The sequence below is a fragment of the Electrona antarctica genome, assembly GCF_951216825.1.
Source record: "Electrona antarctica genome assembly, chromosome: 15".
NCBI lineage: Eukaryota > Metazoa > Chordata > Actinopteri > Myctophiformes > Myctophidae > Electrona > Electrona antarctica.
Window position 1 is genome coordinate 14,402,658 of NC_136796.1, and position 13,437 is coordinate 14,416,094.

Below are 13,437 nucleotides of genomic sequence, written 5' to 3' on the forward strand. Positions count from 1 at the left end.
GGACAAAATCTGTAGGTGTACTGTCCAAAAACTTGTTTTGCACAAAGCGGCCTCCTGGTGGCGCTATAACAGGCCGTTCTGAAAATTTGGCATCGACCGGGTTAACGGTGCCGGAGATTAGCTGTTCACAGACGGACGGACGGACGGACACACGGACACACGGACGGACGGACACACGGACGGACGGACGGAGTGCAAAACATACTCTCTCCCCATGCCTTCGGCCTGGTGGAGACAAAAATCAATTGAGCTATAAATGTTCAGCCAGTTGGATAATTGTATTCTATGTTTTGTCCATTCGTTTTGGTTTCGTCTGTTATATTTTAACCTATTTTGTCTGTTCTGTTTCACCTATTCTGTTCTGCTCTGTTCTCTGTTTTGTTTTGTTTATTCTATATTCTCTCTCTCTCTCTCTCTCTCTCTCTCTCTCTCTCTCTCTCTCTCTCTCTCTCTCTCTCTCTCTCTCACTCACTCAGCAGACAGTCCCCAGTGAGGGAGTCATCCAATTTTTGGCTGGCAAGCAATGAGAGAGCCCCCTCTGCTGGTTATGAAACACCACTGGAAGATGTAGGAAGGTGTAGTTGTACTGGCTCGAAACCTGGGTAAATGGGGAAGTTTGTAAAACACAATATAATAAAGCCCTTTAACATTGTTTAGATTATTTGTTTTCATCTGATATTTATGTTTGTGTTCGATTAAAGATTCAATCATTTGAGAGCTACATTAGCCTAAACTGCACCAATGCCCGGCCTATACCCTCTGTTGTCATTCTACACCTGAACAATGAATGGTCTCTCCTTCAAACAAGTTTACCTCCAGGTTGCTGATGTTATGGCCGACTGTTTGGGTCCAGATATCGTCATAGCATAAGCATAGCTAGCTCAGCTGACAACTGAACTGGGTGAGACAGATGCAATATGCTATGGATTTGTATATGCTGTAATCTTATCTGTTGTCATTATTGCACCATGACAGACAGACGGACATACTAATAGACTGCATCCACTAAAATGTCAAGTAGATGATCTTACTGAAGGTGCATTCTACTTGGGAGCTCCCATACTCGCACCGTGATGCGACCATTCCCAGATATTCTGTACCCGAGTCCCCCACAGCCAGGGTGTAGGAATAATTAGCTGCTGGAGCTGTTGTGTACACAGTCAAATTTAAGTCAATTTAACCAGTACAGTGGTTGCATTATTTTGTACACTGTCACAGTTACAAATTAATACAATTACCGTGAAGAATGTACCCTGGCTTATGGGATTCATTTAGGCACTTTCAGAGTCCAATTTTGTGTAGACTCAAAAATATAATGGCATGCATGCAGCCTCTCAGTTCTCTAACAATCATATTCCATTTCAAGTCATTCAAGAAGAACTTCCCCACACAATTACTGTACAATTTCAATAAGAAGATGTGCTGAATGTGGGGGGAAAAAGGAGACTGAGAAGAAATTTAAGGACAGCAATAAAATAACAGATGTATAATTTACATGTGTACTGTATGGCAAACATACAGTATGACACCTTTGTATTGTAAGTTATAGACTATCATAGACCTAATTATCAGACTCCACTCAGTGGAGTGGGGGTGGTCTATGGTCTGGAACCATGCTATGACTAGTACTACCACCAATTATAATATATAGAATTGTTGTGAATTTGTGTTTTCTTATTTTCATTATAGTTAAGTTAACTCCCTAATCCTAAATTGGATTGTTCTACAGTGGATGTGAGGAAAGGAATTTAAGGCCATGTTTCTTCCCGTGAAGATTTCACTGCCTTTTAGAGCATCTTGTTTATAGCAAACAGTTTGCTGCAAGTCATGCATCAAACAGCAGAATGTTGTTTGCACTATTGTTCTTTGCAAGTGTGAAAACACGGTGTGCGGCAGTGGCACACAGTGTGTATGAGGAAGATCAGCCTTTGTTGACTTTTTGTGAAATGTTTTCCACAAGATTCTGGATAATTTGTCACTGTACTCGTCTCGAGAGGTTTGAAGATGCATTGTGGCTTTGCTGTGAGAGATGTTTGTTTTATGATGAAATGTTTCACCACGTGGAAAATACAACAGAAAGGTGTGTGTCATCACTGTCTTATGGGATAGTTTCACTGGAGAAATGAACACCCAATTCCAAATTATTCAGTTCTTTTTTGCTGGAAGTTGCTGATTTTTTTCTTTCAGTCTAAGCATGCTATAATAAACAACAGTTCAGTCAGACAACTCACGAATGGTTAAACCAATATTTATTGCAGAATGAGTAACAAGTGTGCATATGATATTAGACTTGGCGTTCGGCTCTGCTGGATTTCTCCCTGCTCGGCATGGTTAAGCAATAACACAGAATATAAAGAGCAGGGAGATAGATATACAATAACCCCCCATGGGGAATGATGTAGCAGAGCCCAAGGTGGTGCTGGGGAGGCGGTGGGAGCAAACGGGCGCATGCCAACAGACCGGGGACAATGACAGCAGGAAGATGACAGCAGGAAGAACAGAGACTGAGGTGAGCTTAAATAACATGGCAATTGGTCAGCTGACCGCCACGTCAACGTATAGCAGTAGGAATGAGCATGAGTGTAGTACCTTAGTAATACACGTGTATATGCGCCCGTGGACGTGGCAAGAACCCCCTTGAGTGTATCTGCCTGAACTAACTCCGCGAGCTACGTCTCATTTCAGTCAGACAACTCACGAATGGTTAAACCAATATTTATTGCAGAATGAGTAACAAGTGTGCATATGATATTAGACTTGGCGTTCGGCTCTGCTGGATTTCTCCCTGCTCGGCATGGTTAAGCAATAACACAGAATATAAAGAGCAGGGAGATAGATATACAATAACCCCCCCAACACACCTACTTTCGGTGAACTCTCACCGTTGATCCGGGCAGGTGACCCACTATGGATACACAGTGACGAAATGCAAATATGCATTTCTGGAACCTGCCGGATATGCCAACACCCCCCAACAAAGCAGAACCGGAACGCCCTACGGGAATACTCAACCGGTACACATCCGTGCAGATGTCCCACTGAGAATAGTGACGAAATGCAAGCTATGCATTTCTGGATTTTGCACGGATATTTTAACTTTTATGTGAGCTATGTGTAGCCATGACTGCACGCCGAGCCGTGAGGCTTACCTCTTGAGAAAAAATAATGTGTGGGGCCCCGGCCGATCCCCTTTTTTCTTTTCTTTTTTCTTTTTTCTTCTCCCAGCTGAGAGACAACCATCTGGGATCGGCTGGGGCATACTAACCTTAAGCTTAGCTGAAAAAGGCCTGCTTGGCTGCGCTCGCCGATAGGCCATTCCTCTATTGCCAATAGAGGAATATTCTACGCTGCTGCGCGCGTGTAGTGCAACCATTCACCGTTATGCCGACGTCCTCAGCAAGAGGAACGCCACCGGCCCTCTGTCAGCAAGAGGAACGCCACCGGCCCGCTGTTTCTCAAGCTTGAGAAGAGAAGCGGTATGCTGCTATAGCCATTTAAGCTTGAGATAGCGACCTGTAAGCATTTCACCCAGCGACCACCAAATATGCAGAAACAATTTATTGTACTCAGAAGAGAATATTACGGAACACTTGTACTCATTAGGTTTTGGGCCAGCACAATCTCTGCCTGGTTTAGGCGCACGTAGCGTTCATATGCATCTGAAGACCACCGCCCCAAGGATTTTAGGGTGGCGACCGGCACTTTCAGGGCTGCTGTAGTGGCCGCTCCAATGCGAAGGGAATGAGGAGAGTAGAGCTCGGGAGACAGACCACAGAACTGGCACAGCAACTTCAGCTTTCCTGCGAACCAGGACCTCGACATGGGTTTTGCACCGGGGGTGAGGAACAGGGGATCATGGGGGCGAGCCGTGGCTCGGTAATGCAGGTAGGCGGACATGGAAGAGAAGGGGCAGAAATCAGAATTAGTTCTAGAAATAACGACCGATACCCCTTTTTTACCTATATCGGCTTTAGAGTGCTTAAGAAACAAAGTGAACAAATTTACATCGAATTTAATATCAGAAATAGTGAGGTCATGCTGAGAATCGAAAGAGAGAGAGAGGGTGGTGAATTCCCCGCACCTTAAGAACCCATAAAAAGCAGTGAGAATAATGGCTTCTAACATTTTGTCCTCGTAGATAGAAAAGCACCCCAGCCTAAGCTTACACACCAGCTGGTGCACCAGAGTGAGAGTAAGAGGCAATCTTTTATCTTTCCCTTGAGGTTGGTCTTTTTTGAGGCCGTTGAGCAGCAGGCGGATGGAAGGATGGCTGAGAATGCTACGTGAAGCGGGGTCCAGGCACCGAAGATGGAATTGGACGCCGGCTAACATGGCTTTGATAGAGGAGGGTTGCAGTTTGCGAGATTTTGAGGAGTGCACTATGAATGCGCATATGATGGGGATGTTTACTGGAGTTGTATTAATAGAGAAACTTGAACAGAAAGAGGAGAAGAAGAACCATGCGGAATCGTAACTTTTTAATGTATTTTTTGACAACCCTTTTCTCATGATCTTGGCAGCGGAGTTCAAAAGATCTTGCAGATAACATGAGTTTAGTCGAGGATCGCTCGGCAGAATGGAGGGCACGGCAGGCTGGTTGGATTGGCATTGGGGCACAGCGCTTTGAATTCCTGGAATTTAAAGCGGGACAGAGCATCGGCTATAGAGTTTTTATGGCCCGGAATATGAGCAGCGTGCAGAATGAAATTATCGTTGATACAAGTCCAGGTCAGTCTCCTAATTAATCTATTAATAATGGGCACGGAGGAACGGCCTTTATTAATGATGCTGACTGCTGCCTCGTTATCACATAGAACCAATATGTGTTTGCGCTTCCATTCTTTTCCCCAGATCAAGCACGCCAGGACGATAGGGTACAATTCGTAGAGTGCGATGGATTTTTCGTTAGGAGCCAAAGCTGTGATTTCGGGAGGCCAATGCTTAGCAAACCATTGATTGTTGAAAAACCCTCCGAACCCGACGGACGGGGCGGCATCAGTGAAAAACCGTAGCGATGAGGAGGACTCGACGAAATCATTATAGAAAAACGAAATGCCGTTCCACTGATCCAGTAGCGCGGACCAGAAGCGGATGTCGGATTGGCAACCTTCGTCTAGAGTGATTAAATCATGAAGATTGGGAGCTGATTTAGCCATATCTAGGAGTCGAGAAATAAAAGAGCGGCCCTGGGGAATGATTCGCATAGCGAAATTAAGGTGGCCTAGGAGGGAAAGAAGCTGGCGTTTTGGCATGGAAGTTAGCTCTAAACTATTTTTAAGAAATTCCCTGGTGCGAATTAATTTCTCGACGGGCAGAGAAGCTTGCATGAGAATGCTGTCTAGAGAGATGCCGAGGAATTCTAGCCTAGTGCGAGGGCCTATGGTTTTTTCCTCTGATAGAGGGACTCCTACTGCTTTAAATAGGTCCCTCAAAATAGAGATGCAGCGAGCTGGAGGTGAACGAGCGAAATCTACGACCAGAAAGTCGTCTAGCAGGTGGAGAACAAACGGCAGTTTGAACGTGTTTGACAGAATCCAACATAAAGCCTCTGACAGTGAATCAAAAATGCGTGGGCTACTCCGGCACCCGAAGGTTAATTTGACAGCAAAATAAAATTTCCCACGCCATTTCACCCCGAAAATATGCCACTGGGAAGGATGAAGAGGCATGACTTTAAAGGCGTCCGTTATGTCTGCTTTACCCAGCCAGGCCCCTGGGCCTGCGGACTTGATCATTTGAATGGCATGGTCAACAGAGGCGTAATAGAGGGAAAAAGGGTGCAAAGGAATTAACTCGTTAATACTAGGAACTGAGCTATCATGAGGGGCGGATAGGTCGATGATCATGCGCTTTTTCCCAGAATATTTGCGAGTTGCTACTCCTATGGGGCTGACTCTGTAAGGGGAAAAAGGGGGTTTAATAAAAGGCCCGATCATATGACCTTTTTTAATTTCCTTTGCGAGAAGCTCGTCGACTACGGTGGGTTCTAGAACCGCGGACTGGAGGTTTTTGCAGACGTGGGATATTTTGGGGAGCCAGCATAAACCGGCCAGAAACCCTTGGACTAAACCAGACAACAAATAGTTCACAAAAGAGCGATTGGGGTGGTTCTTGAGGGCCTTGGACAAAGCATGAACGTTCACAGGCGTGGATGGATGCTCCTTTATTATTTCGCTGATTTTACAGGTGGGCGGGCTCTCCGCGGGCAGACTGATCTTGGGTGGGCATCCCCGCACCAGCTGCAAATATGCATATATTTACAATTATTATAAGAGCATACATTTTCGTTGAAGTTGATGCAGATAGGCGTGTTCATCCCTGGCGAATAACGCACCTGTTTCTTTGGGGTCCAGGGTTTTGCGGGAGAATTATCTGAAGTAGGCCTATGACTGTTACTGCAAGCCTGGGGCTGCTGCTCCGCCTTTGGCTCTTTGGCGGGCATGGTTCTGGGGCAAAGGTTGGCCGAGTGGTTAAAGGAACCGCAAATTTGGCAGGCTAGCATTTTATGGCCGGTGAAAAGTCTACTAATTAGAGTCAAATCAACCACTGCCCAGTCCACGCGCTGGTTAAATTTCTGAATATACAAGGCTGCTTTGGCGGAGAAAGCTTTGTGGTACTCGTAAAACAGAGACCCGCCGTATGTTAATGCCAGATCTGAAATAATGGCCAGATAGGTATCCAGCTCCTCTCTGCGCTGGGGGAATACGTCACATATACAGTCTCTATAGACGCCAAAGGCAGAAACAAATTCGGCTAGGGTGAGGGACTTGGTCAGCCTGGGATCCGATTCTTTTAACAGAAAGGAGATATCTCCGCATTCCACCAGTCTCCTATCAGACGCATCCGCGTTAATCAGGATCTTTACCAGGTTAACGTCAAGCCCTGTCGAAAAGCGGACAATTAGAGGCGCGCTTTAATACACAAAACTTATGCAGCTAGAATAACGCTCAGCTCAATGCTTTACCTGCGAGGATATGGCTCCTGAGGCCCTCGGGGATAGCGGCAGCTGGAGGGATGAAAGGAGAGCCTGCGAAGGGGGCCGGAACCGCTGTTCCCCAAGTTTTGCGTGGACACACGCCGGTGAACGAGCTGTGAGTTGGAGCAGCAGGACTGACGGGTTGGAACAAAAAAGGCGTGGAGATGCTAGCGGCTGCCGGGGAAGCTGTAGCCGCTGGGAGGGAGCCTGCGGGCGGCATAGGTGGCCCGGACGGCCCTGGGCTGATGTTGGCAGTCTCGAGTGCGCTGATCCTGGTGTTCACTCGATCTAGCGACGATTTTAGGCTTAACAGGGTGGCCACGATGATGTCATCATTATTCCTGCTGGTCACTGGAGCCGACACGGATGGAACAATTTTGCTCTTTTTTGCCGCGGCAGCGGGACCGGGGGGGCGGCCTGCTGCGCGTTTTTTCACGGGGCCTTTCCCTTTGCCAGCATACGTGGCGGTGGGTGCCGTGGCTTGCTCGCCGGCACGGTTCTCCTGGACCTGATCCTCTTCTGCGATGACCAGAACCTGCAGGAGGTCTTCGTGGCTCAGGCCTATGGGGGCGGGAACGCTACGGGCGTACAGGCTTTCCAGAATCCGTTCGACCGGCCAGTCGGCTAATTTCTTTAGCACCAAGCGGGAGCTGCGTCTTGGAGCCGGTTCTATTATTTCGACCGCCGTTGCCGTGACTAGCGACGGCGTTGAGGTTAAATCGATACCGGCATCTTGATCTTGGCCATAAAAAATAGCGTCGGGATCAGGATCGATTATTACGCCGCCGTCGTCCGACTCGGAATGAGCGGAAGACATGACGATGGTGAGGATAACTAGAGCTATAGCAAACGGGCGCATGCCAACAGACCGGGGACAATGACAGCAGGAAGATGACAGCAGGAAGAACAGAGACTGAGGTGAGCTTAAATAACATGGCAATTGGTCAGCTGACCGCCACGTCAACGTATAGCAGTAGGAATGAGCATGAGTGTAGTACCTTAGTAATACACGTGTATATGCGCCCGTGGACGTGGCAAGAACCCCCTTGAGTGTATCTGCCTGAACTAACTCCGCGAGCTACGTCTCATGTATCTGTGGGCCTATTTAACGATGCCATTTACTTTTCTTAGAAATGCTGGATTTCCTTAGACCACGACACCAATGCCCATATGTTAACTACAGGTAGGCTATGACACTACAATTGTTTGCCAGCTTTTTACCTCCATATTAAAAATGTTGACCCCTGTCTAAATAATGTGTTTTGTTTTTCCTGTTCTTTCTTAACCTATGCCATTCAGTTGGAACTTATGTTTGTGGAATAATGTCTTGCCAAATATTTTTCTAGTGTAGAAATTTAGGCTTGTGTAATTTGTGTATTTTCTTAATTTTTTCTTTTTCCTTTTAGATTATTTTTGCTTTATTAGTTTTCCTCTGACTCTGGACCCCAGGCCTAATACTTGGTCAGCTCCTTTTTTTCCCCTGACAATTGGTCCAGCAGTGCTGGAGATTACCTGCTAACAGTCACACCGACAGAAGGACGGACATAAGCAAAATAATCTATAGAATGATATTTGTGGCAGTGATAGTATTGTTTTTGAGCGGTGCCTCCGCTCCAATACGCAGCTATGTGTGTCCCTATGTATGTCTGTCTGTAGTAGGCTACAGCATAGAGTAAAGTGGCACAGATTACACTACAGTACGAGCCCTGGCCCCTGGGTGCGTTCCTGGGGGTCTGGATGTTCCGGGGACCGCCAAACGGACCCCCCGGGGACCCCCACACGGTAACTCTGCATTTCTCGACTGTTTCGGACACATGGCGGCTCGCTGGAACCAGCTGGCCGGCACCCTGGCCGTGTTCCTGGGGGGCTGGATGTTCCGGGGACCCCCACATGGTAACTGTCATTTCTCGACTGTGTCGGACGTGGGGCGGCTCGCCAGAACCGGGCCGGGCCTGGGCACGTTCCTGGGGGCCTGGATGTTCCGGGGACCCCTGGGGGACACACGGTAACTCTGTCATTTCTCAACCGTTTCGGATGCAGGGCGGCCCCGTCGGAACTGGACTGGCACCCCGGTACCGTTCCTGGGGCACGCATGCATGCACGCACGCACGCGCACACACACACACACACACACACACACACACACACACACACACACACACACACACACACACACACGTCATGTGTGTATTAATATAGCTACTAAGAAAATGTATTTACTTTGCACTTTGAGTAGGAGTATTTACGTTAGTGTAATTAGTAGCCTATATACTTTGTCCATCAATTAATTCAACATGTCCTGATGAGAAGCCTTGATCGTGCTGTGAGCATGCAGTGAGACTACACTCCCCAGAATGCTTTGTGAGGTGGCGGCAGGCAGCTGTGCGCTCGAGCTTGCTGCCCGCAGCAAAGTGCTCATAAACGTGCGAAACAAGGTAATGAGAGGAGAGCATTGACTTAAACATTTCCTCAGTCAGCTCCCTGCGATTCTGCGAATGATGCTCAAATCTATGGAGTAGCACAACAATGGCTGTCGAAGGTAAGGCTCATTCATTTAAGCGTTTCAACGGACATTGTCAATTGCTTTATTGGCGCTTTATTAGGAGGTGTTATTGTATCATGAATGATGTGAAATAAATAAATAAAACGGAGAGCTGCGGCTCAATAAAGACGCGCTGTGCACAATCAAGTCAGCTGTGATTGGATGATGTTGCAGCCTAGTCTGCTCTCCGCGTTTAAGAATGGCCCTGGTCATTTTTATCACTGTGCAGTGCACCATTCATGTCTCATGATGGACTTCACTGTGCTGCTGCTGCATGCATGTTAAATTTCATTAATTGGCCGTACAGTACATGCCATAATACAGAAGATTGGTGGTGTTAACTCGGCTCAAGCGTCACTTTTGTTTATCTGTGTGCGTCTGTGTTCAGAACGGAGTGGTTTGACTAGATAGATTGATGGGAAGACAATTTGCTTTAACAGGTCTGGCAGAGACAGTGTTGCGGGTTCATTGGGTTCATATAAACGAGACGAGAGCAAAAACATTTAATTGCATATGTGAAGTAGGCTATTAATGGTCTCTAGTCTTCGTCTGTTTTTCATGAGGATTCCGTGGAGTCGTACGTGGTGAGACCAGAGCGCACGACTTCCGAGATAAAAGAAAAGAGAACGCACTAGGAAAATAGCCGATCTGCAAGCTCACAACGCGCGGCAATGCAACACTGTGGTCTGTGGGAGCTTGTAGAACGGCTATTTTCGACGATATTGCACCGCCCGTCCTACGACGAAGTATAAAGTAAACATATCATTGTTTCCATTTGCAACACGTACGTACAGCGCAGTCTCTTTCTCTGAGTCTATTCAGTTTCTTGGAGCATCAGTCAGGGTCGGATACGTCTCGCAGCAGGTGGCATGGACAAAAAGTCACATTGTTGTCAACAACAATTCTCGTAAAGGACATAGAATAGTCAATAGCCTGTTATTGCTGCTGTTGGTGAGAGATTGAAAAGTGTCTACTCCTGCTGTCAAACAGTGTCAGACATTTCTCCCTAGTGTTCCGGGATGCTGGGCCAGTCCCCTCACCTTGTCGGAGGCATCTTGTGGATTCAAAATCCAATGAGAGGTAGGCTATGTGAACTTTAGTGGTTCGGTGTTTGTACATTCCCTAAAACTGGATTTTCGTTCTTTGTTTTTGGTTTGCTCAGGAGTCAGGTACGTTTGGTATGTGACAGTTGACAGCCCTACATTAATCTCTCTGGCTGACGGCGACAATGAATCTGCTTTATTTGTCCAGTCTTTGTAGCCCTTAAACTGTACGATGCTATCAGTTTCATTTGAACCTGTCTCTCCTGTTCCTATTTTTTGTTAGAAGTGAGCCTGCAAGCACACCACTGTTTACCAGTTAAATATTTACATGCACTGATTGGAGGCTTGCAAAGGTAGATGGAATGTCGAGATGCATGCACTGCTCTCTTTGCTCTCTTTCTTCTAAAGCCACACAGTAAAATCCTCAGTGTTTTAACTCTGTGTAAAAATGGACCCATAATGGTCCCGTAGAGCAGTGGTTCCCAAACTTTTTCATGTCAAGGACCCCCAAATCGACACTCATTAGCCCGCAGACCCCCATTAGAAAATATATGCCAAGGACCCCCAAAAGAGAAGATCACTAACTGTGCTTTTCAACACCCATGCAGGTTTGACCTGATCTGAATTAGGCTACGGCCCCCATTTAATGAAATTTCTATCTCTGCGACCCCCAATTTATATTGTAAAATCAATGTTAATGTAACTCTGAGAGTGTACAAATGGAACCAAATGGACCTGTTGGGGTCCATTTGGTTCCATTTGTACACTCTCAGTTACAGACCCATAAGGGTCCATTTGGTTCCAAACTATAATTTAGCTGGGGACCCCCTGGAACTCTCTCGGACCCCTGGGGGTCCCCAGACCCCACTTTGGGAACCACTGCCGTAGAGCAGTGGTTTTCAACCCTTTTCATATCTAGGCCCATTTATTATTGGGCATTTTGAGCCACGGACAACCATTTGTTGACATTTAGCCTTTCAGACCCAAAACTGTATTTACCAATAATAATAATAATAAACTTATATAATATTTATATAGGACCTTTCATACATAAATGCAGCTCAAAGTGCTTCACAGAGCAGACCACAAAAATAGAATACAATAAAACACAAGCAAATAGTTAAAATGATAGAACAATGGCAAAGATCAAAATAAAAGTGTAAAAACAGAAGAAAACTAGAAAAAGTGCCCTTCTGGGCACAGGTCTCCACCAGGAGGATAGGAGTGTGTGTGATGTTTGGCAAAATGTTTAGGAGTGATATAAACATGTTTGTTTGTTTTTTGCAACACTTTTCTTCATTGTGTTGAGGAAATGCAGAGTCAGATCACTCATAGCATCTCTGAGGATAGAATTCTGGATTGTGTCATGTCGTCCTCAGCCCAGTGGAAATGTGAGTGTATAATTTCACGGAAATTGCACACTGTTTGTGATTTGTGGCATTTTGTTCGAAACGGACCAATCATGTGAGCTTTGGAAGCGAATCTTAGCCAATCAGGAAGGAAGATGGGAAATGGTGCAGATCCGTGTTGATCACATGACTATGGAGATAGTGTATACCGAATTGTGTGATGTATGGATAAAATGTGTAGGAGTAATCTACAGAAATGTGTTTTGCCTAAATCGGCCTCATGGTGGCGCTATAACAGGCCGTTGAGGAATATTTGGGGCAGAGGTTCGTCGTTGGCATCCAGGGATTATGTGTGCAAAGTTTGGCATGGATCGGGCCAACGGTGCCGGAGATTAGCTGGTAACAGACGGACGGAAGGAAGGAAGGAAGGAAGGACGCACACACACACGGACGGAGTGCAAAACATACTCTCTCCCCATGCTTTCGGCCTGGTGGAGACAATAAAACAACATATGCAGCAAATCAGTCAGGACAGAGTAGGAACTAGGAACGCAGATATTAAAACTTAATAGGAGAGATAACAGGCAAACGTTTATGAAAAGAACAATTCTTCTACATTTTTCCAATTGTGTAAACTTGTTGTAAATTAAGTAATGCAGATGTTTAACAATAATGTAACTCTTGAGAATATAAAATTAAACCAAATGGTGTCATTTTACACTCTCAAGAGTTAAAAGATCTAATAAGGGTCCATTTGGTTACCAACTGTCAATTTAGACCACCAGGAACCCCCTCAAGCACCACTGTTGGTCCTCGGACTACTGGTCGAGAACCACTGCCGTAGCGTAGTCAATTTGTGCACTCGTCCGGATTTCACTATGCGTTGATTTAAAATCAAAACCATCTTATTCAGGCCACTCTTGGAGTTAAAGTGTAATCTATCTAACATTAAATAGCAATGTCAAAGGCATGCGCTATTATCTTTATCATTGCTTAGCTTTATCAGAAATCACCGTTCTGGGCTTTCCTTCACAGACATTCTTTGTCCTCTGATCTGTTACTGATCAGTGCTCATCCACTACTTTATCGAAATAAAGCCCTTTTTATATTTTACCCAAGACAGTGAAGTCTATGCTTTAGTGCACTGGTTCACAAACACTGCGTTGGGACCCATTTGTGGGCCGTGGACACATTTCTATGTGTCCCTTCATTTTTTGTTTCCTATTCCTATACATATTGTTTTTAATTATTATATCAAAACATTTTCAAAAAACATTCCCAAAAAGCAAAGTTTTCCATGAATTAAAACCAAGTTGAAAGATTTTCTTTCAGTAATTTCATGGAGAAATCAAAACAATCAAATAAATTAGAAAACAAATGTTAAGTAGTGAAAAAGGCCGATCTACAAGCTCGCAACGCAGCGTGAAGCGACACGTTGTGTGTTTGTAGATCTGCTATTTCCACTAAATTGGGTCCAGGGCAAACGTCTAATCTCTCTTTCTATTCTGGTCTTGGCCTGAAACGTTT

At 45.7% G+C, this 13,437-nt stretch overlaps 1 protein-coding gene across 4 annotated transcripts in view; it reads left to right on the forward strand.

Annotated features, from left to right (window-relative positions):
• The first annotated feature begins 9,411 nt into the window (after positions 1-9,411).
• The window catches only part of samd12 (sterile alpha motif domain containing 12), a 151,429-nt gene continuing 147,403 nt past the window's right edge, over positions 9,412-13,437 (forward strand). For 3 of the 4 annotated variants that reach the window (XM_079522598.1, XM_079522601.1, XM_079522602.1), the window contains exon 1: positions 10,479-10,598. In XM_079522598.1, coding sequence (XP_079378724.1) covers positions 10,538-10,598 — 61 coding nt within the window. In that variant the 5' untranslated portion in view covers positions 10,479-10,537. Of the gene's footprint in view, positions 9,516-10,478; positions 10,599-13,437 lie in introns of those variants that run through there. The other variant, XM_079522599.1, reaches the window with a different exon arrangement.